Source organism: Calonectris borealis, chromosome 2 (assembly GCF_964195595.1).
Source record: "Calonectris borealis chromosome 2, bCalBor7.hap1.2, whole genome shotgun sequence".
NCBI classification, from domain to species: domain Eukaryota; kingdom Metazoa; phylum Chordata; class Aves; order Procellariiformes; family Procellariidae; genus Calonectris; species Calonectris borealis.
The window spans coordinates 123,958,216-123,985,321 of record NC_134313.1 but is presented as its reverse complement, the minus strand read 5'-3'; the positions used below and the strand labels follow the sequence as shown (position 1 = coordinate 123,985,321).

The following is a 27,106-nucleotide window of genomic DNA, read 5'->3' as shown; positions in this document are numbered from 1 at the left end:
TGTTTAACGCTTCTAATAGATTACAAATATATCAAAATGGGTTAGATTTCAACTTTCATTTAAGCATGGAAATGCCCAACAATGTGGAAGGTTTGGAGAAAATTCACAACAATTGGATTTAATTAAAAAGGTCAGCTGAGTGGACTGTGGGGAGACTGATTTCCTTGGGAAATCCTTGGGATCACCGTAATGGTCTCTCTGGAACGCAAGCTGGTTTGATGGAAGACTCCTGCTGATACTGATGATAAAGTTGATCCATAAAGTTTGCCTTGTAAACTTCCTGATTCTTTTGCTTGATATGCTTACTCTAATTAAGAAACACATTTTTGCTTTGATTTTGATTTGATTTGTAGGATTTCATCAAATATCCATACTCTTTATTACTGTCTTTCAGGGCCAGCAAGACATTGGATGTTCAAAGATCTTTTTCCTTCATGAATGAACTTCATTACTGTACTAATAACATTAGACTTAATTTTGGAGACACCTTTTTGGTAAAAACATTTTCATATGCTTTCTTAAGCTATAAAATCTAGGTGGAAAAAACATGTATATGAGGGAGTGAGGAAAAACTGCTCAGAATACCTGTAATGGGAGGATGCCTAGGAATTGCTCCAAGACTGTTTTGATCCATCTTGGTAATTGTCACTCTACTGAGAAAGTTTGTCCTCATGAATCGGCGCAGAGAACTATTTGATAGCATTTGGAGTAAATACCAAGCCTACATCTTCAGCTTTTCCCAGTCTTTCCCCCTGTGCATAAATACAGTTGTGCTCAGTCAAGCTGTTTTTTCCTATAGGTGATTTCCGTTTTTAAGTATCAGCAAGTGACATGATTTGTTTGAGTTTGTGTTTTTGCAGGAGGCCAGACCACTATTGTAAGCAGGTAAGTAGACAGGCAGCAGGCAGATATAACAACATGTGCTAAAATAATGCCATTTGCACTGTATAGGAATGCAGCAGAAAAAATAATGACACTGAGGTCCTGGGGACACAAATGTGTATGTAAGGGTGGACTTCAGTTGTTACGTATTCTAAACTTTTACTTTATCCTTGAGAATTTCACTAAGATTAAGTTGTTCATGTTCATAAGTGTTTGTACAGCTGGAACAAAAGAAATTATACGTACACTACATTTGAATCTCTAACCTAACCATAACTCTCCAGCTATTAATAAAACAAGCATGCCAAAAAAATATAGTCAGTTTTTCAAATGAAAAGCCAGCTATTATTTTTTTCCTTCTGTAAGTAACCAGAGTCTCCCTTTAGTCCTGTGGGACCATTGTGCAGTATTTAACTGTGTGATAAAATAATACTGAATAGAATCTAGTATCTAGTGGGTTTTGTCATCCTCATCGTTATAGGATGTCTACTCTGAACTACCAAATTAAAATGGGTGAGTACAATCAGAAGGAATTAAGAACAGAAAAAAATTACCTGGAAATGTCACTTCCAATCTGGCTATCATATCCTATAACCTTTCCACCTGGTGGTGGCTTTGCACGCGACTGTCTCATTTTTATTGCATTTTTACTTATGCTTTGGATGTTTTAAAGTTTAAAGCCAATAGGATATTTGTTTGGTTTTCAGTGAAATAACATCTACCGCAGAAGACTGAGTGAACAGAAGGATGATATGAAAATGTCCCTCAGAACTAAGACAATTCCTGCACTTTACTTATTTTTTAAGTACTGCAGGCAAGTATGTTGGCACTGAATGTTGTCTGAAAACCAGAACTGGGACCTTCAGCAGTATTGGTAGATGAACACTTCTTTGCCTGTTTTGCTGCCTAGAAATAGACAAAGGAGCAGTTTAGAGCTGGAACTGCAGCAGTCTGGAAGTTATAACTGTTTAGGACAAAATCCCCAGTGTTCTTTACAGGAAATTGTCTTTCTGCTGTGTTTTACAAGTGACTTGTGCACGTGCTTTTTTAAAGTGGACCGTACTGTTGGAGCTTAACTTCAGGCTCTCTGCAATGATCCTCTTTAACCTGAGTTCTAAGAGGAATCTTTGTGTTCTGTATGACGATAAATTTGCCAGATCCTTGGTTTAGCAAAAACTTTTCAAATTATTTCCCCCCCCACTCCCTGGAAGTCTGTGTGAGAGATGTGCTGCTAGAAGAGCTCTTGTCCTTGGGCAAGTATGAGTGCCATTTGGTAAAAATTACTGTTGTTCTTTAACAGGCATAATCTTTTGCTTTTCAGAAGCAATAAATAAAATGCTACAACAGGTCATTGATCCATAGGGCTGGATGGCTTGCTTATCTTTTGATGGCAATTTTAGCATTTGGATAACTAGCCATAAAAGTGTGAATGGCAACAGTTGATATGACCAAGTGTCCGTCTAAGTTGCTATCCTGTCTCTGACAAACAAATGCATCTATATAAAGAAGAGTACAAGAACACAGCAGAAATGTAGTAATACTCAAGGATCAGGAACTCCTAGAGCTAAAAGGTGGCATCTTTATGTTTAATGACCTCTGATACACTTTACTTTCAGTTTATCCACTCTTCTTTTGTGCTTGTCTGAACTCTCAGCATTCACATCCCCTCTGCAAAGTGTTCCACAATTTAAGTACCCAATACATGAGCCTCCATTTTGCTTGTTGTGAATCTGCCAGCATCTAGCTTAAGTTGATATCCTGTCCTTTTGTTGAAGAGACATTGTCTCCAAGCTGCTCATGGCTTTATAAACATCTGTCATATCTTTACTCAGTCACCTTTTTTTCCACTAGACTGAATAGTCATTTTGCACTCAAAGTCGTTCCGTACCTTTGATTTAGCCCTTTTACCCTGCTCTGTGCTTGGATGAATCTACTGAGTTTACTGCTGGTCTCTGAAATCACTGTTACTTTACACACTTGGGGACATGGGGATTTGGTCACATGGGAGAAAAAAAGATCAGAAAGAAGAACACAGGGCCTTGAAAGGTATGAGTTGTCCAGTCAAGTTCTCTTGTAATTAGAGGCAACTATGGAAACATTGCTGCTTCTTTCTCTCTCATATGACAACCTGCAATAAACGTAGGCTCTTCAATAGGTCAAAATCTTCAAAAACAAACAAGAAGAACAGAAGTAAAAACCAAGCGAAATCAATGTTTAGGTGAGGGTGATACAGGTTATGAAACACTAAAAGGAAATAAAAAAAGAAGTGAGGGTGTGCAGTTGTGAATGTTTTATTAACTTGATCCAATCTCATCATGTACCAACCAAGTGGGAAGTATTCCAGTTTATATAAAAGAGCTTAGTAAACACTCCATTCTTGGGAACATTGCAAAGGTAATTTTGCCAGATGTTCTAATTTCCTTTCTTTTGTATGAAAACCAGTGATTGCCAGAGGAGGAAAACATATTTTCGTAAAAGATGGGGGTGTCTTTGAGGATTTTCTTTACGTGTCCTTTGATTGAAATCCCTGTTATTGTCACTAAATACCAAAAATTGCCACAGCAAGGTTTGACTTCAGTAATTACCTAAGTCAAAAGCCAAGAGTTGAGAGAGAAAACAGAATGTATAGCCTTAAATTTTAGAACACTTTTTTCACTGTTAAAGCTGTAGAGGTTTTACTTATTACATTTCCTGGTTTGAAATACTTGGACTTTTCAATATCTGTAGTAGGACACAAAATTAATCAAATGGAAATATAGTTTATTAGCTCAATGTATGTTCTTCTAGACATTGCACATGCATTCAGATCAAGAGCCTAAAAACATGATGAAGATTTAATTTGCTGGAGTGAAGATGTAATGATGCAGGGGTGGCATGGTAGCACGTGGGTAAGGGCAGTTGAGTTTTCACCGTAAGCCTGAGTTTGATCCCTTCACAAATAATCGCACAAAAATTGTATTGGACTCAAAACCTTACCTCAGCAACAACAAAGTAAGCCTGCCTATTGCTTTCCCTCCCCTCTCCAGTTTGCTTCTATCTATGACGTACCTTAATGCTTCCAGCAACGTGTGCAAAAAGAAACCAGGCTCCCAGAAGACCTAGTTAAAAGCTTTGCTATTCATCATAAGAAAATCAATAATACAGTAGTTTTCTTTTGACCCAGAAAACGATGTTGTGCTTTGAGTTAATTAAGGAATAAAGACTGATCTTGCAGTTAATTGTGAAAGGTATACTGATGCAGTGATTTGTTAGACTGGAATGGGTTTAGTCTTAGGACTCAGTTTTGACTGAGCATTTTATTAAGTTGTTTTGTAAGAACACGGTAACTTTATTAATACGAGTATTAATTCACCTCCTGCTGGCTTTTGCAACGCAGATATAAAGCTCCCTGTAATGATATTCATGTGATGGCTTCAATTCTCTGAAACTAAGAGACTGTCTTTTTTCTTCTGCTTGAAACAGGTAGCTACCTAAGGCATCAGGCTGTTGGCATGGTAGCTTGTCTGTGTTAGAAAGGGTGGGAATCAGTTTTTCTGGCAGCTAATGCTGCTCCTCTGGCCCTGCTCCTTAACTTCACTAAGCCCTGCCTAGTTTCTTATAATTTAATTCTCCCCATCCATTCTTGCCTTTTATTTAAAACTAGCATTCTTGACATGTGATGTAAGCCTGTGTGCAAACGTAACTGCCTTGTAACAGGCAGTGTTTTGTATTATGGGAGGATAAATGAGTTCAGTGTTATCAGCTAATGGGATTAGATCATCTCATATCAATGCCAGCTACCCAGTTTTCTACATGTAGGTATTTGTGTTACCCAGTTTTGTCCCTGTTCTTTGACAACATGCCTTCACTGCTGGAACTACTGTGAAGCTATGAGATGTCATTGCAGAGCTGAAAACTGAGCCAGTGATATTTGTAAGAAGTTAAAAAAATCAGTTTCTTAAGTGTGTTTTTATGAAGAATTTTCACCTTTCCTTGCTGATGTATCATATATGATTTTCCTAGGGAGCAAGGATTTCTTATCTGTACAGGATTAAGGCATCACGTGTGTACTGTCATCCCATGAATGTGCCACAGGACCATGGTGGTCCAGAAACTTTTTCAGGTATTCTGCAAATAGATATGGTTTGAATGATCCATCAGGAAGGGCGTTCAGCAATGTCAGTCCTATGTACCCTCCAGGTACAGGAGAGATTAACAAAACATTACAGTGTTCAATAACTGAAATCAATTGTTCAATAAAAGGCACAATAAAATAGAAGCTGTGCTGCAACGATCATTTTTGCTGCTACAGCCAGTAATAGATCTGACATACCTTTGGAATGGAAAGGATAGCGGATGAGCCTTTATTTGTCTTTTAGGACAATGGAGTGTAAATGGTGATGCATCAGGCTGATGAAACTAAACATCATCATCCTTTCAGGTGAGAAGCTTACCTTACAACCACCTTTTTTTTTTTTTGGTATCTGATGTCAGATTTATTTTAGAAAACTTTGTAGCTTCATGTAGTGTTGCCAGTTCAAACCTGTATCAGTGCTTTTATTGTTTTGTAGGCATTTAGTGAATGGGTTATAGGTCTGCCTCTCCACCTCTGACAGACCAGTATCTTGTAATTTACAGGAAAAAAGGGAGATAGTTTTGCCATTATCCTTTAATTTATCTTTGATTTTATTTATTCCATAAATAGGGTTTATGAAATGAGGTGAAACTATGGTAGAAGCTATACAACACGGAGTTTATTAGGCGAGCGTAATAATGCAGCTGTGACTAATAAACTGATGCTCTTGGTGATATTTTTAAATTCATGTTAAGGTTGAGCTATCTAAAACAAAGCAGTTGTGGCAGACTTCACATGCATTTGCACTGTACATGGTACATGTACGTGGGCAAAAGCTGCCCTGTAAGGCAGATGTAGGAGTTAGTAAATCACAAAATTTTTACTTTGTTTAGTCTGTTCACATCTGTGCTTATTGTCAGGTAAACTGAGACAATTTCTATCCAACTTAAAATTTACATGATTTATCACTTCCAAATGCTGGGTTGATGTGTTTTCATCCTGTCCATTGATTAAAAAAAGAAAAAATATTATGTATTTAAAGGTATACTCTGGTGTTAAAGATTCTGATGCAGATCCTGAACAGTGTTGGGCAACTACAGTGTCCATTACTGCAAATATTAAACTTCTTAGCAGAATCTTGAGCAGATTCACCTCATTTGCTGTGACCTATTTTTCATTGCAAAAAAATTCCACAGAATGAGAGCACAAAAAATTGCTTAAATGTACTTCCTTGAGTATATGCACTACAAGTGTTTATGTGTCTACCCTGAAAGCTGTTTTCATCTGAGAGCTGTACAGTCTCATGAAAAAACAGGATGGTGTCAATCAAGTATGAAAATATTAGACTTGCAGAAGTGCACCCATGTGATGTGTAGCCATGAGAAAGATGTTTCAATCAGTGTATATTTGCTGTCATTTAGTCCTTTCTTGCTGCATTCTTAAATTTTTCAAGTGGATTAGCTAGTTTTTCTCGTGACTAGGCCTTAGGATTGTGGTAGCTTTGCCCGTGGCATGTAAATTTCCAAATTTAACTAGTGATGACAGCACTAGTTTTGATGGATTAAGTACACAGAGTATAAAAGGAGAGATATGAAGAAGGACAACTTAAAGTTTGGGGCCTGGAATCAATTTCATGATAGGATTCTCTTTTTCAGTTAGGAAAATCTGTTACAAGCAGTCAACATCATAGTTTGACTTACCTGCTTTTACTGGCTCATCATAAGAAATTTTTCTTTTGCATCTCCGTAATCCAAAAGTAGAAGACTTTGTATCACTTGTCATCTGATAGAGACTGTCATGCTCTGCCAGCAAACTGGAAGGAAAGCAATTTTTAAAAAATTTAAACCACTACATCTGCTCTAAAAAAACAGAACGGTGCAATTGCCCCACTACTTGGTGTGCTGTAGTCCACACTGTGTAGAGCTCCTTGTGATGGGAACGGGGATAGATTCACCAGGAACACTGACAATGTGATCTATGTTCCAGCATTAGCCTTGTGTACAGTGGCATTACTAGCTCATCCACGTTATGGCTGCATCTCGTCCTGTTTTTTACACCTTTTTCAGTTACTGTGTTCAGAAGGGATGGACTTCTCTGCTAAATCTCTCTTTCACTGGAAATTAACCAAAAGATCTCTCTAGTACCTTGAAGTAGTGTGGCCAGTAGAATCACTCTGACAGTAGTTGGTCATTGCCAGTGCCAGGCAGTCTAAAGTGCAATAGCTTTTCTTTTTCCTTCTAAGGAAAGAGATTACTGGAGAGATTGGAATGAAAGGCCCATCTGTAGGCCAGATCCTTATCTACTGTAAACTGTGGTATTGAAGTCACTGATGCTTTGCTGATTCATATCCCCAGGGATATGTTGGATAGGAAATAAATCGAAAAAAAGCTGCCTGTCTTTCCTGAGACAGCTGACTGCTATAAAACAGAAGAGAACAAAAAGTGTGTGGGTTTTGAGACTGGATGATACATAGAAGATGTTTCCTGGAAAAAAAAAAAAGACACAGCTGTAGGTTAAAGCAAGTTGAAAATAAAATGAAAAACTGAAGAGAGAAAGTCAGGATTCTTCCAGCCTTCTTCCTTCATTGAATAAATGGTATATGCAGACAGCGTGTTCTGATCCTTGGCACAAATTCAAAATCTGAAGTTCGCTGTGAGGCAGCCCTACAAGTTTATTAGTTAAGCTTATTAATGGAGTTTAAATAGCTTTATATTCCACTGTAGAAAATTTACATCCCTTAAAACATTGCTTAGTGATTGAAAACAAAGTAATTGTTAAATTCCAGAACCCTTACCACAAACAGCTTGAGATACAAATTTGTTCAGGAAGTAGAAAATACGGTAGGGTGTCATATGGTAGGGCCATTGCTTTCTACGGGAGTGCAGTGTGTAATTAACTTTGTTGCCAAGCTGTTGTAACAGTATTCTTTTATGAGTCCTGTCTCTCTCACACCTATGGTGATACGTAGAAAGTTCCACGTAAGTAAAAGGAACAAAAGAAGCAAAAGGAACAGATTTTCCTCAAACTCTTCCTTGGAGTGGTTGCCTTAAACCCGAGTCATTCAACTCTGAAAAAGCACCTTTGCACAGGTGGTCTGACAGTGTGCTAAAGATACCCTACTAGCACAGTAAATCTCTGTCAGGTTTCTAGAAATATCCTGAGCAAGCAGTTGGAAATTGCGGCCATTTTTTCTGTCTGTTCTGTAAAAAGTAACATTAAAATGACCTGAAAATTCTCCTTCAGTTCATTGCTTTTATCTCTATATATTTTCGTCAAGCCAGTAGTTACGTCTATGCTCTTAAGTCATCTGGTTACAATTGTAGAGGCCATCTGCTTCAGTAGTTGGAAGAATAAGTGATACAGGGTTTATATCAGCCAAATCAATAGATGAGACTTCGTTGACAGAATTAACCATTTTTAGTTGAATCTTTTAGGATTTTCATGTATTCATGCAAGTCATACTTACTGAATGAAAGTGTGATCGACACATATGAAGTTATGGACATCTTGACCACTGCCATTCTGCTTGTCAATCTGTTTAAGTTTTTCCAGGTAATATTTTAAAAAATGGATGAACCTCTAATTTCCTCATAAAGCCCTCAAAATATTTTGAAACTGTGGAATATAACACATAATTTGTTGACTGCAAAGATCTGGGATTTTTCTTATTAGTTGTTGACAGCAATACAATTTCTGGAAACATTCTGTGAGCTACAGCAGAACATAAGTCTTTTATTTCTGTAGCGCTGCTTGTTCTTTTTATTCTTTTTTAAATTTTTTTTTTATTTTAAGTGTTTCAGCATGTGGCTATTACATATATTGTATCCTGAGACTAGCATAATTAGTAGGGAGTGGGAAACCAGGACATTTTTTTAAATGCTGCATTTGAGGAGTACATTATAAAAAGGTGGCGAGGGACAACATAACCCCTATGGAAACAATTTTGAAGAGTGTTGTGCTTTTCCATCTCCAATCCACTAAGTAAAGGATCTGAAAGAGAAGTTGTATCCAGATGTACTATATATAGCTGATGAGCACAAGGTTGGTGTACTGTGTATGTAAGTGAGAAGATGCTTAGGAAGACTGTTTACTTTTAATACCATACAAGGTGAAGTATTTTTAATTAAATTAAATTTTTTTTCTCTTTAAGATTTAGGCTTATGCTCGCTCCCCTTTGGTTAATCTAAGGGAATTTTGTCTTGAGTCATCATCTCTGATCTGGGCAAGTGAGCTTTCAGCGTTTTCCTTCCAATTTAATTTTGAGACATCGCAAACATTTCTCCAGCATGTACAAGTGTTTTTCTTACCTAGAACAACTCTAGATATATTTGGCTACATAGTTGCTGCTGTCTCCCTTTCACTGAAGGGATATGTACTATCTGTTGAGGCCAGCACCACCAGATTGTACTGGGACCCACTTCCATGTTCAACTTTCAGAGGATCCCAAAAGCTCTGCTTTCAGTGTTTGGAAGTAAATAGCATGCTTTAAAAAGGAACTGAACTGCAGTTAAATTATCTGTATGTAATTTTTTTGGCAATATAGTGTGTAAGGTTCCACTTTTTTTTTTTTTTTTAGCTTTCCTGACAGCAGACGAAGTAAAAGCATTTATTTAGAAGCCCTTTTGCAACCGAATTCAACCTACAACCTTACGAAGGAAAATTAGAATGTAGAAACATAATTGCTCATGTAAGAATTCTAATCAGTAAATAAATGAAGGCATATGATAGACTTGAACTGAAACATTGGCCAGGAAATCTTAGTAGCACTCAGGGAAAAAACAGTGATGCTATATTTGCTGTTTTCTTTTGTGTGGTCCTAAGGAAACAGAGGATTCCTTTTTGTAGATGATGCTGTAGAGGCCAAATTCCATGACTGACTCCCTTTGCATATGCAGTATTAACCAGTGTTGAATTCTGTCTTATCTCAAAGTATTTTTCCTACATAGGTTTTTCACTGTGCGTGAAGAACTGGCTTTGTGGATTAAAAAAAAAAAAAAAAAAAGTAGTGAGGGAGGTTATGTGCACAAACCTCGCTGGATTTATTGGAACAAAAGGGACAGGGCTTTGAAGGAAGAAAACTCAGCACCTTCAGTGCTACTCTAGAGACTCAAATTATATTCCTGCATCTGCCAAAGCAGTCCTGTGTAATACTGACAAATCATACATGAGAAACTTTTCACAGATAGTCTCTAATTGTGTGTTCTAGGAGTTTAGGTTTGGTTTTGTTTGTTTAGGTTTTTTTTCTCTGCATGCCTGATTTTTTTAACTTTTTTTTTTATGCTGGAGTCTAGCTTTTTTTAACTGAGGTCAGTAAGAGCTGTGCTTTGAGTGCTAGGTACTCCGAAATGCCACATCTGAAGTTGACTACACCACATTAGCAGATTTTTTGTTCTTAACAACTTGGTTCCTTGGCTTCGCTCTGTAAAATGAAGCAAAAAGCACCCTAATTTTGCAAGTGTGATATAGCTCACTTCAGGGTTTAAAAGCTTGGTATTATAGTATTTCCAAAAAAATCAGTGGACACTACTTTTTGAGAAAATGCAGTATTTTGAGGGATGCCAAATAATTTTCAAATTAATTTCCCCTCAAGGAGAAATTGGAAATTTTGGCTCTTATTTTTGTTCAGTATGAAGCCACATTTTAAAGTTCCTTAGCTCCTTGCAAAACTGTTTTTGCTACTAAGAGCTCTAATAGAGTGACACTGTTTCTGAGGATTATTAACAAATGTTTGCATATGCATTAACTTACATTGTGTCTAGTGCATGGTGACTTTATATCTAGTGCATGGTGAGTGTCACAAAAGGCATTTTCTAGGTTACCTGCATAAGTACTCTAAACACCTGGGAAAGTGTCAGCTTTCCACACTTCTAGCATTTGCTTTGGTTTGTTCTCACGATGTGGCAATATATAAAACATGCTGCTTAATTTTCATTGCTTTTGCAACAGCTGTAGTAGTAAAGATGATGGCCAAAAAGCTAATCAGCTCTGATTTGCCTGCATAAAATCATTTACATAATTATTCCACACATTCAAATCCAAATATAGTATCATTCAATAAAACAAATCCTGTTTGCTTCAGTGAATAGGCAAAGAGCCTTTGGATGAACAAAATTTGTTCCAAATGATTCAAAGTAAAATATGCACCTAATAATAATATTAGGATGTTTCAGAAATGTATATGTAACATCCTTGGGCTAAAATCTCTGCTTTGTTAGTATTACAAAGACGTTTCATTTGACAAGACATGATGAGCTTTGAATTAATTATGAGCGATTCGGTAGTTTCAGTGGTTTGCAGTAAGGAAAGGTAGGATGAGAAAAGGTGCTGTCGCTTTTTCAGTTTTCCAAGACTTGTAGCAACGAGAAAAGCACGGGAAAGTTTCAGAGAAGACATTAAAAAGAACGGCATCCTGCTTTCTTTGTTTCTTATTACAGGATATATATTTTTTGCATTTCAGTGAAAGTTTGATTTAAATTTTATTAACTTACTTTATAAGTGATACTTAGATCTGGCAAGAAAGAGGAGATATACCTCACATCTCTAGCTACAAAACGACAGTTTTCCAGTTGTTTTCAGGGCAGATCTTGTGAAGATATTCACAAGCAAAAGTCTTGATTCTTTCTAGCTTCATATTTTCCTGCTATCAAAAGTGGTAGATTCTGGTAAAATTATGTATAATTTTCAGCATTAGAAATAAGAGGACAGTTAGGTTCTTTTAGCCAAGTGATGTTAGCAGAAGTTTTGTATCTATGACTATTGAAAGGTCACTATTCTCTTACATAAATCTTTTGTAAAAACAGGAACCTGCATCTTGCCACCACCAGTAAGCTCAGATTGTTAGAGTCCTATTTCAAAGGTACATCTAGAATATGTTAGCAGATAATGTACTGGTGGTTCAAAAACTTCTGTAATATTATGTGTAAACTGTTGCCCTCGATTTGGGAAAAGTACTCCTCATACCAAGGAGCTCTTTTGACCTCTTTTACTCCCTTTTAACAAACCCCTTAGTAGGAGGCAAACCCACCTTGCTGTGAAATACATATAAGTATATGTATACACATTATTGATTACAATCCCAAATTATCATGTGTACTCATTGCAATTTGTGCTGTTTAAGCCAGCAGGAAGATACAAGTATGAATGATAATGAATGTTTAAGGCTTACAGAATAATAACATGCTAATTATTAAGCTTTACTCAGAAAAGAAAAATAGACAATAAGCTTATAAAAGGTACACCAAATACTGAAATAGAAAATCGTTACGTCCCTCTATTCTTTAGAATTGAGTCAGCAAGTAAACATCCATCCCACTAGCTCGCAGACAGGCAGACACTAATTCTAACAGTAAATGAAATTGACTTTTAATGTCAGTAAATTTTTCCATTTAAGACTGGTTGTAGGCACCTAATGGGCTCGTTGTGTGCTTATATGTACATGTGTGTGTATGTGGGAGTGTTCCTAACCTTACGGCCACATCCTGTCCAGCTGTGGCTTCTTGCCCTTCTAAATGAAACCACTCTTTGGAACTTCTTGAACCTCATGGTGATCACATAGACTTCCTAAGTCAGGTAAGTCACCCAGGGCTCCCTTGCTTGAATCTGTGTCTGGCCATGTGATGGTACCTGGAATCACTAGGAAACTATTCTTTTCTCTGAGAAACCTGCAGCGAGTAAAGCTGCAACTTTCTTCCTAAGACTAACAGTGCTAACAAAAAGATAATGTACTTTTAGGAAAAAAATGTGCCTGTAGAGAGGAGACAACTGATAAAAAGATTTCTTCATTTATATAAAGAGCTGACACTTAGAAAATATATTGCATTATTTTTACAGCAACATTTATCCTTCTTCTGGTATTAGTATGTCTCAGTGGTGAAAGTTCAATATTAGACATAGGAGGAGAGTGTTGAGGTGGGAGAGTGGGATGGATTTCTCCTTGTTTTACTGTTTGGTGAAACCAGGAAGTTGCACAGATGGAATCCAGGCTTTAAATTTGCTTTAGTGAGAGAAAAAAGGGGGTGGCGGAGGAAAGGGATAACTAACTGTGGCATGTGAGTTGAAGCTGTCTGTTTGCTCTGCTCCGGGACTCGGGCTTTTTCCAAAGACTTCAGAAGGAATGAAATCAGCATGTAAAAGTTGAAGAAATCTAACTGGAATACTTCAGTAGGTAGGAGAAAGCTACATGATCACATTCGTTTGCACTGGCAGAGATGGGATTTGAAGTTGTCACAAGAAAGATTGTGTTCCTTCTCTTAGTATATACCAACGGAAGAGGGAAAATGTTCCCAAACCAGGGTGTGCAGGGAGATCCTGCATGCAACGTGATTATAAATTATAGGTGAAAAACAGATGTTGCCTCAAAATCTCCATGCTTTTGATAGTGTGCTTAAGAAGTGTATTAACATTTGACTGTGCATTTTGCTCTGGCAGCAAACATCTGCAGAATGACTTTCTTTTACCTGCGTAAAACATTGAAGCAATTGAAGATAAAATTAGGACATTAGTTGATTAAAAAAGAAAAAACAAAATATAGTTGCAAGCAATCCTTGTGAAGCATTTAAAGAATTCAGGAGTGCTGTTGATCTTTTTCTTCCTTTGAGATTTATTGCGTACATATTGGTGGGTCTCTGGGAACAAATAAGAAAAAATGCTGGCAGTAAAATAAGCTTTGAAATATGTATCCTTTTATACTGCTTTATAAGGGCTTTTAATAATTTTCATACTGTTGTCTCCTAAAATAGCATTAAAGTGCAAAGAAGTCTTAGATTTTTGAGAATTGCTGTCTTAGCATCTTACATGGATTATGCCTATATATTTATATAAACAACTACAGTTATGCATATTTAAGTAGCTTATGCTAGAACCTTATATATACTGTTTTATGTTCAAATATGTATTGGAATTAACATATTGCTAGCTTAATATGCAGAATTGGAAAGCTCTGTGACACTGCTTCTGAGTGAGTTGTTTAGGCTTTGATCCATAGTATCTATGAGCTGTATGACATGAGTTTTCCATTAAATTACTTCTTTCATTTTACTTTAGCAAATAAAGATGAATACGTGCAGAAGGCATATAGTACCTCTGTTTATGCACCCCTTGTAGTGCATGATTGGAATTTCCTAGGTGAAGATAAGTCAAAATAAATGGTACAAGTAGGGAAACTAGTCTGCACAAGTTTTTGAATTGCAGTGTCCCTGTGTATTTAAAGAAGCTGCCTGATGTCAATAGAGGCTACTGAAGGGAAAAATAAAGAGCAAGTGGGAAATAGGTTCCCATCTGCACTCACGGTTTAGGAAGAGAGGGAGAGATTTTGCAGGTGTGGGGTCTGACCCTATGAGCAGAGAACATTCTTGAGTCATGAGGCTGGAGGAAGCTGAAGGAGGCAAACAGAGACTACAGCTGTTAGGAGGTATGGAAATAGTTGCATAGCTCAACTGTCACTGATTATTGTGTATGGTATAACAGTAAGAGCTAGACTTTGGTATGAAATTCGAATGTTTACATTACTGAGGAAAGTCTAGCCCCTTGCTAAAACAGCAACTGTATTTTGCTCATCTGTCTGTGGGCAACCACATACACCTTGGAAGTATGGTGATATTGGTGCCCTTGAGTTTTTCACAAACTCAGTGTTTTGCTCTAAAAATCTCCACCACTATAACTAGAAGCTTTGGAAATACTGGCAGCATTTTACATACCTCCCTTGATTATGTATGTTTTTAGCTGCGTCTATAAATTTACGTGCAATATATTAAAACCAGATAGTTCAAGATGCTTACTGCTCCTCTGGCACATAACTGTGCTATCAAAGTAGGTACTGCATAATACACTAATGAAAGTTAGTAATCATGATTATTTTTATTTTTGATACTATTAAAATATTTAATTGTGTCTCAGTAAAAACTGGTGTGAGAAGCAGAAAAGGCCTTGACTCTGTGTAAGCACTGCTCAGCAATAATGAAAACATCCCTATGTTATCAACACTTTTTTCAGCACAAATCCAAAACATAGCCCCACACTAGCTACTATAAAGCAAATTAACTCTATCCCAGCCAAAACCAGCACACATACCACAGTTTCCCTTATGTTAGACGTGCTTATTAAAGAAAACTGCGATGTGCAGAGGCAAGAAGGAGGTTTCCACAATGCACAAACCCCAGCATTGCCTTCTGTTCTTTTTAAGGACCACATAGTACCTGGAACCCCTTTTGTTACATAGGGACTTCAGTTACATCTGGAATCTCTGTGTTACTGCAGTACTAATAATAGCAAAGAGTGCCCATATGTGATAAATGTCTTGAAATACAGGAAATGCGGCTTTTTTTTCTCCCCACATGAGAAGGTTCCAAAGAACCCTTCAAGAGCTACAGTGAGGCTTGGTGTAGTGATACTTGGAAATGAAGTTTCACTATTGCCTGAGAGTAGAATATAGAGTCAAGCAGATGATTTCTATTCATTGCTTTTTGTTATTTACAAGACCTAGGGTAATATTACATACTGTTACGCTAAGCACTTGGAACTGAACCCTGTGCTATGATGTTAGACCGGCTGTAGCGTTTCCACTAAATTGTTGTTACAGATCCAAGATATAGTTTGAAAACTAGTGTAATGAATTGTTAACAGCAGCATTTTATGATCAACTTGTATTTTCACAGATACTTGGCTTGCTTTTTCAGTAGAATATAAATGATGTTTACAATATGATAAACAATCTAATTGGTTTGTGATTTTAATATAAAAGTATAGCTGGTTTCAAAGATTAGAAGAATTTATGGAAGTATGGTCTTCACCCAAATGCAATCTGGAAACCTTTAAACCAGTCTGTCTGGAAGGGAGGAGATACCTACATCCCGTAATTTTCCTTTTATACTCTTTCCTTAAAGTAATGGCCATTGTCAAAGATAAGGGGTTGGGCAAGATGGACCTTTGTTCTGATCACTAGGACTTTTTTGGAGACTAGTGGCAGAGGAAAGTTTATCAAACAAAAGTGACAGAAATAAAGAGGAGCAATCTGCATGTATAGGTAGGTACCCTGCCCCCAGCACATACCTTGAAGATACTGAAAAGTCTGATGTGTGGATTAACCTGTTTTGCTGTAGCCATCGCTTGGATATCCTCTCCTTCTATGCAGATTCAGTTCCACATCTATCCATAAGAGGAATTTACCTGCGTCTGAGACTGGTTGATTCTGAGAAGCATACTCCTGGGTTCCAAGAAGAATCCTCCCAGTTGCTGGGAGAATGAACTAGCTTGTTTTTTGCCTGCTGTCTGATTGCTTCTGTGTGTCTTCACATACATTTCCCTCTCTGTTACTTACATGTTTAGGCAGTATTCATGCCAAGATAATTATTAGATGTTAAGCAATGGCAGAGACACAGATGCTGAGGAAATTTGTGTGTAAATCAGCTCCAAAATTAAATTCTAGATTCATTGTTCTCATCAGAATTCTAGAAGACTTGAAACCTTAAAAAAAAAAAAAAAAAAAAAGCGCCAGGATCCTGGGTTTGCTCAGGTTGCACTCTGTATCACACAAGCCTGGAATATAAGTGGCTCAAGATATCTCTTTCTTCTGATCTGAGCATCTTCCAGGATCAACCAACAGATTCAAGCGAGAGCCTGAGACAGAACAGTGTTTGGCTTATTTTATATTACTGGTAGCTCTATAGTGCTTTGTATAAAATTTTGCAAATAAACAGGCAGTAGCACATAAAAGTCAGTAGCCATGCATGTTCCAGACCAGTATACCTGTAACATAAGCTGTATATTAAGTATGAGATTCTTAGGGTAGCCCCACTGGGATGTCTTTTTCAGTCACTGAGCATTTGAGCATAATATCTGAGTTATGTCAGGCTGCTGAATTTTACCTCACCCTCCTCAGTGGCATCAGTCTAATTTCCACAGAATCCTTGCTGCCAACAGATGTGTTTCGGAGGCCTGAAAAAGAGACTACGTACAGTGTTGAACAGCATTACCTCTGACATGCACATCTATAGGAAAGAAGTACAACATGGACAGCATCTCTGTCAAGCTATTCTTTCCCCTAGAATGGGAAGAGATGTGCTCTCAGTTGACAGAGGACCAGCTACAAAGGGCTGGTGAGAGGAGTGACTTTGGCTGGCTGAAATGCAATGGTGGCATCTTTAACTCATCTGTTTTAAATACTTGAATAACCAAAGGTTGTAGAATAAATGCGCACTATACCTGATTTTCTCATCCTCCCTGTTGGACATACCTAGCCAACCTGGTTCACTGCTACTCATGTCACCATGCAGAAGCATTTGGCCTTTCTATTCATAAATTTTACCAAAAATGTTTTCTCAGTTTTGATCTGGGACAGAATGCGAGGGTGGAACTAGGAGGAAAGCAGCTGGAACTAGTCAGAAAAGAAAGAGAACTTCAGCAGCTCCAAAGAAGAACAACATATGAAATGTTTTCTTACTCATCCTTTTTTGCATGCTTGGCCTCCAAGGTGCTGGTTTATTATTTCTTTTTATTCTTTGAGCTATTTAGTGTACATGTGTTCTAGAATTGAAAGTTTTTCAAAACTGTTTTGTTCTCACTTGTTTAGTGTGCTTAAGCTCAACGTGGCTTAATTTTGTACTTTCTTCCTGACAGATTTTCATTCCTGTTTCCCATAGCATTGAGTTGTGGTACTTTTATATGGCAAGTGTCCTCCTTACTGGCCAACTGGCATATTTCATTTGTAAATGAATGCTTGTTCTTACCTGTATCTGTTGTATACAGATCCCACCACCAAATTTTTCTTTTAAATAGATGTATGGGTGGGGAATTTCAAGGCTAGAGGGGAATCTTAGAAGCATAACTCCCCTTAATCTTACATTGTGAATAGCTTGGTTTTAGTTGAATTTTGGATCATGGTAAATATATCTGTGTGAATCAGAACAAAGTATGGTTGTGTAAAAGCAGAACAGTGAACAGTTCATTTTGGTTATATGCTGTAAATCGGTGTCAAACTTTAACAGCACTGTGTTCAAGGCCCGTATGTTAAAAGCTGAGGGAAGAAAATATGAATTTAAAGGCTGCTTTAAATTGCATACAGCTAGAAAGCCTCCATGTTGTTAATAAAATGCGCTTACCGATTTCCCCCACAATTTAAAATCTCTTTCTGAGATTTCTTACTGTCTTTGTTTGTTTTTTCTAGGGAGGTTTTCAAAATGGATGACTGGAAACCACTTCTTGTTCTTCTCTTTGTTGCCACCTTCTGCTCTACAGATGCACAGCAGGCTGGTAATGCACTAAAGAAATTACTCTTCTTCAAGTTGATAGCAAAATTAATTTTTTCCATTTATACCCAATGCCAGAGAGAGATGAAGAATTGATGACAATTTATTCTTTGTGTAAGTAGGGATAACGTGGTATGTTTTTATGAAACATATTCAAGGTCAGGTTGGACAGGGCTCTGAGCAACCTGATCTAGTTGAAGATGTCCCTGCCCACGGCAGGGAGGTTGGACTAGATGACTTTAAAGGTCCCTTCCAACCCAAACTATTCTATCATTCTATGATATATTTAAACTACGATAGGAGAGTTGTCCTAGAATATGCAAAATTAAATGCAACAACTCATTAAAGTTTGTTTTTATTCATGCGTACTGAGGTATTTTCAAAAGCAATGAAAAACTCTTACAATTGTAAGACCACCAAGAGCAAGACAAGTCACAGGATTTAGCATTTTTATTTTGGTAGTCAGGTCTTCTGGAAGATCTGCTGGAGAAAGTGTTCTGTCCAGTTGCAGAACATTTTCTGCATGACTGTTGGTTTAGGGAAATAATAACTGTTTCATCCACGCCATACTAGTGTCATATGTTTCTGAAAGCTGTGGAAACACATGAGTTTAGTATCTACTACAAGTAAATGTGGTTAGTCCACATAAGTTAGTGTGAATACATTTTTTTTCCCTCAGATAATAAATATTTAGTAATGTAGGCTTGCAGAATGGACCTCAAAGTGCATGAGTAACTTTTCCTTTGGGCTCACTTGACAGCAGGTCAACGCATTCTTATGATTGTGGTTCACATACAGAAGCGTGTATAGCAATTACCATATACATTTGTTATGTATGAGTTCTGTGCAGGCTGTGAATGGAAGTTGTGTTGGTGTGAATTTCAACATCTCTCCTTTGCCTAAGAATGTTGTTGCAGAAAGATGTAGCCTCTGACCCTCTGTATGATGAACAGGGGAAAAGAAGGAACTAGTGGGCGCTGAGAATTTACCAGGATAGATGGCAGGACTTTTCTGCAAAAGGCCAAAAGGTCTTGGATTCTGAAAAGCAATCGGGAGGCAAAATTACTCTTCTGTTAGATTACACATCCTGTAGATTAGACATCCTGTAGGAAAACAGGAAAGTTACAAAATATTTCTTCAGTCTGCAGCAAAGCTTCTATGGCAGACATCATCTTCCTGATAGAAGGATCCTGGAGTATGGGGACGAAGAACTTTAAGATCATGCAGGGCTTGTTGTACACAATGGCCAATGGCTTTGATATTGGGCAAGACAAAATCCGTGTTGGTATGATTCAGTACAGTGGTGTGCCATACACCGAATTCTTGTTGAACACTTACTATAACAAAAACGATATCTTACAGAAGATACAGAAATTACATTACAAAGGAGGGGCACCAAAACTGGGCAGAGCCTCCAGTTTATGCTAGAGAATCACTTCGTAGCAAGTGCTGGTAGCCAAAAGGAAGAAGGGGTTCCTCAGATCGCTGTGGTGATAACAAATGGACAGGCTGAAGATAATGTTCAAAACCCAGCCAATCAAGGATGCTGGCATCACATTGTACGCCTTAGGTGTTACAGGTTCTGCTTTGTCTGAACTTCAAGAAATAGCTAGTGAGCCAGCTGATAAGCGTGTCTATGAAGTGGAAGATTTTGCTTCTCTGCAGGGACTCTCTCAGAGTATTCTACAGATGCTTTGTAGTATGCTAGGGGAGATAACTGGACCAGCCACCCAGGTTGCCCATAATATGTCCTAAAAGAGCTGTTTTCTTCCCAGCTTTGTGTTTTTTCTATGCATAGATGAAGTACATGGAATTGCAGTGTGTTGCCAAAATACGGGTTTTAACTTCTTGCATCTTCCATATATTGCTGACTAGCTTTCAATAATATCAACTCATAACTGTGTTAAATTTTGAGTACCCATCTACCTTTAAAATAGTCAAAATAATAGTGGGAGGAGGGAAGGTGAAGGGAGGAAGCAGAAGGCAGAAACACGCAACACAGTTGCAATTTATTTCATGAATGATAAAATGTACAGTCAGTTCTTCCTTGCTCATGAACAAAGCTGGAGAAGAAGCTATAGTAATTCCTTCTTCGATGTGATCTTCCTTGGGCAGCTTGCAGAAAAGCCACATTGGCAGATGTTGTCTTTTTAATGGATACTTCAACAAGTATTGGCCAGGAAAACTTTCAGAATTTCCTCTCTGCATTGGTTTCAAGTCTTAATGTTGGCCTTGATGCGATCCGAGTTGGGCTGGCACAATACAGTGATGAGACTTACCAAGAATTCTTGCTGAATCAGTATTTATTGAAAAGTGATGTTTTGGAGCAGATTGAGAATTTGCTGTATAGGAGTGGAGAAACTTACATAGGGACAGCTCTGGATTTTGTCAGCAGAGTGTATTTCACTGAACCTGCTGGTAGCAGAGCTAAGAGCTATGTCCCGCAGGTAGCCATTCTAATCACCAGTAGAGAATCCAACGATGATGTTGAATTGCATGCCAGGAAACTAAGGAACAGAGGCATCTCCCTCTATGTTGTGGGAATTGGTGTCCAAGATACAGCTGAGCTTCAGCAAATAGCCAGCAAACCTTTTGGTAAATATCTGTATAGTGCTGGTAGTTTTGATGACCTTCAAGATCTCTCTACAAGACTTTTGGGAAACTTTTGCTTTTCAGTTGAAAGTCAGGTAGAAGATAAGAAGTTGTCCTTATACTTGTTCCATTTCAGTTGCTCATACTGTGTACTTGTGAAAATAGGGCATAGAAATGTGGTCCTGGTTTTGATGTTGTTTACATCAGTATTACAGTAATGTAACGTGATTGAAAACAATAGGGCTAATTTTGAGTTAGGTTGCAGTTCAGGATGACATCCTTGTTCTTTTTAACATATTTCAGTGTCTGTGTGGAAGTCAGTGAGGTTTAACTGTTAAAATAGGAAGGTAAGCTTATGCTCAGTGCTCTCTGTAAGCTGAGCCTTAATATATTGCAAAGAAAATCGTGATCAGATTCACAGATTCTATGAAGCACATTCGATTTCATCTCATTAGAGCTAGTGGGCCTTTTATAGAAAATGTTTTGTTTTGATGTTATTGAACAGTTTAACAGAGAATTATTTCTTGATTAAGCTATGCTTTTGGTAACTCTTTTAATTCCTCCAAAAACCTAGTTCAGAAATTGAACATTCCAGGAGTGACAAAAATGAAGGGAAGCCACATTTTTCTGTCTTTTCAATACATTTGCTGAACAGCAAAATTCACAGAAAATGTATTTTCTCTGTTTCTTTAAGGTTTGTTATTGTTGAATGGTGAAAGGGGAGGGATATAAAAGAGGCATGGTAGCAAAACTAAAATCAAAACAAAAAATGGGGGTATAAAACAATGATAAATGTTTAAAATGCAACATAGTTATAATTTAAAAAGGAAACTTTTTTTCCTGGTTTTGCAGAGGTCAGTGTGGATACCCCCGCTAGTTTTTCTCAATGATGAGAAAAGGTTAGGGGTTAGAGACTATGCTGGTAGTTAGCCACTTGGCTTTAGTCCCCTTCTCCATCATGAACTGTTACACTGAAGGTTGCGTTTAAGTCCAGTTTCATTTGCCTTACATCTGATGTGCCCTCCAGATATGCATATCTCTTTTCACTGACTGTAAGTGAAGATAGAATTAATTTGTTCATGTTCTCTGATATTCAGAGGGACTGTCTGCCCTTTGGAGCAACTCCTCATGGGGTTGTTATGAAGGTAAGTGTATTCTGAAGTGCTCAGACGGGTCCAGTTCTTAGATGCAACCTAGATTCCAGTAGCGATGTAGAAGATCTTGGTTAATGGAGTATCAGGGGAATGGAATGGTAAAGCATGCAATCTCGCTCCCACAGTCATAAGAAGAAGATTCAGTGGAAGGAAGATGAAACTTCTATCTACATAAATACTGTCAGATGTAGAGTTTCTCAAGACATTTTTCTTAGGACTTCTTTTGCAGGGCTAGTTTCACTAGAATTCTTTGTTTAATTTGTTAAATATAGAATTATAGTGATTATATAGCATGCTTAATGGTATGCTGTAGACTTAAAACTTCGGTTTAAACTTAAAACCGTGGAGATCGATGAAAAGGTGGTAATTTTCATTTAGCTTACATTCAAAGCCAGGTCTGGGTATAGGTTGACAGTATTCCTTTCAGCAACTCATCTGTCACTTTTTTCCCCTCTATGCAGCATTTGCAAAATAGTATAGAATCATAGAATGATAGAATAGTTTGTGTTGGAAGGGACCTTTAAAGGTCATCTAGTCCAACCCCCCTGCCACGGGCAGGGACATCTTCAACTAGATCAGGTTGCTCAGAGCCCTGTCCAACCTGACCTTGAATGTTTCCAAGGATGGGGCATCTACCACCTTTCTGGGCAACCTTTTCCAGTGTTTCACCACCCTCATTGTAAAAAATTTCTTCCTTATATCTAGTCTAAATCTACCCCCTTTTAGTTTAAAACCATTCCCCCTTATCCTGTCGCAACAGGCCCTGCTAAAAAGTTTGTCCCCATCTTTCTTATAAGCCCCCTTTAAGTACTGAAAGGCTGCATATGCTGATGTTCTTTTCTTTATTGACTCCACTGAGAACATGAGGCCTTCAACCTTTGGGAAAGTAAAACATTTCATCTCCCAAATAGTCAGACAGCTAGATGTTGGGCTTAACAAGTATAGGATTGGCCTAGCCCAATTTAGTGGCATAGGACAGGTGGAGTTTTTACTGAACACACATGAAAACAAAGAAGAGGTGCTTGATCACATTCAGTACAGCATTGCCTTTACTGGAGGCTCATCAAAGACTGGAAGTGCCATGGAGTTTTTGCAGGAAACCTTTTTCATGGATGGTGCTGGAAGCTGGCTCAGCGAAGGCACTCCACAGATTGTAGTAGTCATCACACCCTCTGGACAATATCATGGAGGCAGCCTGGATGTTAGAAGAGGTGGGGGTAAAAGTGGTCTCAGCTGATACTTTGAGGAAGAAGAAAAGGTGAGAGCCTCCTCTAGCATGACTTGCCAGACTTATGAAGGGGAGAGCATTGACCTTCTCCAGCAAAACATTGTCAGTGATATGGAAGCCTCGCTTCAGAAGCTTCATGACCTTGATCCAAGTGGGCCAGTAGGTATGGTGTATCAGAGCAAAAACAGCAGCCTCAGTAGCTTCTAACTCTCTAGTAATCGAGAGCAACCTCTCAAGTGGCTGTGAGGGAAAAACAGAGTGCAAGTGGCTGGCAGTTCTTCTTTTACAGAGGTGCTATATTGACAGAATATTTACCACCTTTGTCTAGGTGGTGGCAATACTTGCCTATGCACAGTTTGTTGTAATTACCTGTATTAATCAAGGGGAACAGGGCAGTGGTCTAGAAGGGTTGCAAGTTAATAGTGGAACAGGATGGATTTTATCTATGCATGAAAGATCTCTGGGTTGAAGTAGGATAAATGATGGTTAGCCTTGCATGGCCTTGCTGTGAACAGCTTCTGTGACTAAAGGTTTACACTGCAAGAACAAGAAAAAGATTAAACACTGCCAAGGTTATGTTCCTCACTAATTGGGGTTTTCTTTTCTGTTTCTTTGTTTTCCCCTCTGCTTTTTCCCGTAAGTTTGCAGCAGTCAAGTGGTGGATGTGTTATTCCTGATAGAAGGATCAGAAAGCGTATCAAAAAGTAACTTTTCTGTCATTAAGACCTTCATGTTGGAAGTTATGGACAGCTTTGTTATTTCTAGGGACAAAGTACATGTTGGAGTAGTCCAGTACAGCCAAGAGCCCCAGAAAGAATTTTCTCATACTGAGTTCTATACTGACACCATGATAAAGGAACAGATAAACAGAATCGAGCAATTGCAGTCCTCTACGTTCACTGGCAAAGGGCTGAGGCTCATCCAGAGCCAATGGAGGCAGCAAGAGCCAAGGAGTCTCACAGAACCTTGTTGTGATTACAGGCAGATACTCTGCTGACAGGGTGGAGGATGCAGCAATGGCTTTGAGAAGCGATGGGATCCATGTCTTTGCGGTTGGCATAGGGATTATGAACTCCTTTGAGCTGCTTTTAATAGCTGGTGATGCAAGGAGAGTGTTCACAGTGCAAAACTTTGATGCACTGAAAACCATTGAGAGGAGTATTGTTAATCAGGTCTGTGAATCCAAAGATCTTCCTAGCCAGGGTAAGTAATGTAAACGTTTTGTTGGGTGTATAATGGCGAATATCCACATGGCTACATGCAGTCCCTGATAAAAGTACCTGAGCTAGCTGGACAGCAATGCAACTGTTTTACCAAAGAATACTCCTCAGGTTACTCAGTCTTGCAACTTTCTAGACTTGCACCTTGCTTTAGTCAAGAACCATTACACTCTTTGCTATGGTAAATAGCTTCTCAGGTAAGACAGTGCTTCACATCTAACATTTGTATTCATAGCTCCTCAGTGTCTGAAAGAAGCCAGAGCAGATATGCCCAAGGTATCCTAATCAAAAGAGAGAAACAGACAATTCAGTGATATTTACAAAAGAGCCTTCTGAAAACCTAACTTTGTCATCTACAGCTTACCATAATCCTTCAGTGGGACTGTCAACAGCAAGTGTTGACAAAACTTAAGTCTCACAGCGGCACTGTGGAGAGGAGGTGTGAGAAAATCCATCCTTGGATATGTGGGAGGCATTGGCAAGGTGTGAGCAGTAAATCCACAGTAATGCTGAGGTGCTACCCAGAAGCTTTTGCTATATATGAAACAGAAGGTGGTATCTCTTACTACATCTTCTTGGTGGCAACAGTAGCTTGGATGCCACACAGCCTGAGAGGCTCCGAACCCCAAAGAAAATAAAGGTTCAGTATTGCTTTTAATTAATATAGCAACTTTTATCACATGTCAGATGCTGGTTTTGTATCTGAGTTTATTCTGACTTGGTGCTGCGGTATCAGCCACCTTGTCGGGTGGGAAGACTGAAGCAGAAAACTTACACAATTGCTCTTTAAAATGACATATTTATGCCAGTTATGTAGTAAGATAATACTGTAGATGTGTTTAAGTTGCAAAAGAAAAATGTAGTGAATGACAAATCAAAAAGCTGAGCTCTTCCTCCACTGAAGGTGAGGGGGACCTGCTGTGGTGTATATGGATGGCATTGATTTGGGATAGCAGGAAGAGTCAGTGCTGGAGTAGTTCTTCTCTCTGTGCCCATCCTTACAGGGACTGTGACTGTCCTTTAAAGCTCCTTGTTGTCTTCTCTATGTTTTCACCATATAGGTGATGTTTTACATGTGTTGGATATATGCTCTTTATTCTCTTTGTTATGCCATAAAACTGATTCTACCCAGCTCCCCAGGTTTCATTCCCTTAGTGACCAGAAACTTACTGTGAGAAAAGAACACTGGGATGACCACACTGCTTGTCTAAGGCTTTTTGTAACAACGGCTGAACAAATGGATAACTTTGCCTTTGCCTCTCCTGCACCCTGGGCTCGTGAGATCTTAAACACAGCAAAACTGGCTGGTGTTTGCTGGGGTGTTGGGGGGGGGGGGGGCGCAAAATGAAGGGCTGAGCCTTCCCTCTTAAAGCCAGAAGCTACTCTCTGTGTAAATTATATCTGCTCAGATGGTTTTCAGAGAGGAGGACAGCTGGGCCTGTTTCAGTATGAGCTCTGCACCCCACTCCCTCTTTTTTCCTATCAAGAGCTGAGCAAACCTCCAGCTGAAAAGGCATCCCCCGCCTCCTGAAAGCAGAGAGAGAGAGGGCTGCTGTGGAAGGGGGGTGCATTGCCATGGAACAGCGTGACCGTGGCTGATGCAGTAGCACCTCCTGGTGTTTCATGGCCAGAGAACAGGGAGATTTAACGGGAGATACAGCAGTAAACTTGATATATATCCAGGCACACTTGTTTAGAGAGAGAGAAGTTAAGGAAAGCATATTGGTTTTGATCTCACCGATGCACGTATTTATTGTTAAGTTCTGCATAGATTTGTCTCATAAAACAAAGATCAACTTCCTGTGAAGCCTGTTTTATCTTGTCCTGTCATCTGTTTTCCTATATTCGCTGACCTTCTTTTCTGTAATAAATCTATTAATTCCCCTTTCTCCAGTCCCGTACTCTCAAACTGCCAGATTTTTCAAATTTAAAAAACTGCATTCGAGGTATGGAAAGTCAACAGGGGAAAAAGATACCTTTGCAGCAGTAAGACGGGGCAGTGTTTACTCCTGCAAATACATACAGATTATCAACAGAGCATAGAGTACCTACCAGAAACTGTTTTACACATTCTCATGCACAACACAGTAGCACAAAGGTGAATGCTTTACTGCTGTTTTGGTATTATTGCTGGTATACTGGGGTTTTAAGAGCTAGGCAGTGTGGCTGACCAATTGTCAGGGCTATACTGCTGAGTCCGTGGTTGCCCTTCACACTTTCCTCCAAATTATGTGGTTAAAAAGACCCAGATCTCAGAAAAATCTCATTGTGAAAACATCCTGTATGTGTGTTGGACATGAACACATACTGGAAGAAGTATCCAGTAGATTTTATGTTCATGGAAAGGTTTAATCAGAAACATCCCTCACAATTAGAAAAATGGTGTTCCCTCAACTGATGATGGCCTTTGCCTCACATGTGTTCTGTGAATCTTGAAATCAGATGTGCAGCCTCACAAATTGGCTAAAGGGCATGGCTGGGGTGTGTGTGTGTAGACATATACATGTGTATAGATATATTTAACTGTTTAAGAGAAATTTTTTCATGTGGACTGAACAGAAAAGCTGTATAGGTTTCCTATGTTGCTCTGAGTCCCAAATGTCGGATTTTTTAGCCATAAAAACTCATTCAACATGACCTTTTACATTTGAAGATTTTATGCTGCTTACCAGCAAATCATACCCTCTAGGGGGCAGTTGTACCGCAAGTGAAAATACTGAAACATAACAATGGCC

General features: G+C 38.5%; 2 protein-coding genes across 2 annotated transcripts in view; both read left to right on the top strand.

Moving 5' to 3' along the window:
- The first annotated feature begins 16,978 nt into the window (after window positions 1–16,978).
- Window positions 16,979–27,106, top strand: part of LOC142078390 (collagen alpha-4(VI) chain-like) — a 51,213-nt gene continuing 41,085 nt past the window's right edge. The window contains 9 exon segments of the mRNA XM_075140852.1: window positions 16,979–17,028; window positions 18,096–18,181; window positions 20,293–20,871; window positions 22,576–22,583; window positions 22,741–23,099; window positions 23,101–23,156; window positions 23,159–23,314; window positions 23,793–24,075; window positions 24,077–24,354. Coding sequence (XP_074996953.1) covers window positions 16,979–17,028; window positions 18,096–18,181; window positions 20,293–20,871; window positions 22,576–22,583; window positions 22,741–23,099; window positions 23,101–23,156; window positions 23,159–23,314; window positions 23,793–24,075; window positions 24,077–24,354 — 1,855 coding nt within the window.
- Window positions 18,249–19,932, top strand: LOC142079766 (collagen alpha-1(XII) chain-like). The gene is given in 4 exon segments (XM_075144512.1): window positions 18,249–18,291; window positions 19,319–19,561; window positions 19,564–19,711; window positions 19,713–19,932. Coding segments are annotated over 4 exon segments (654 nt in total).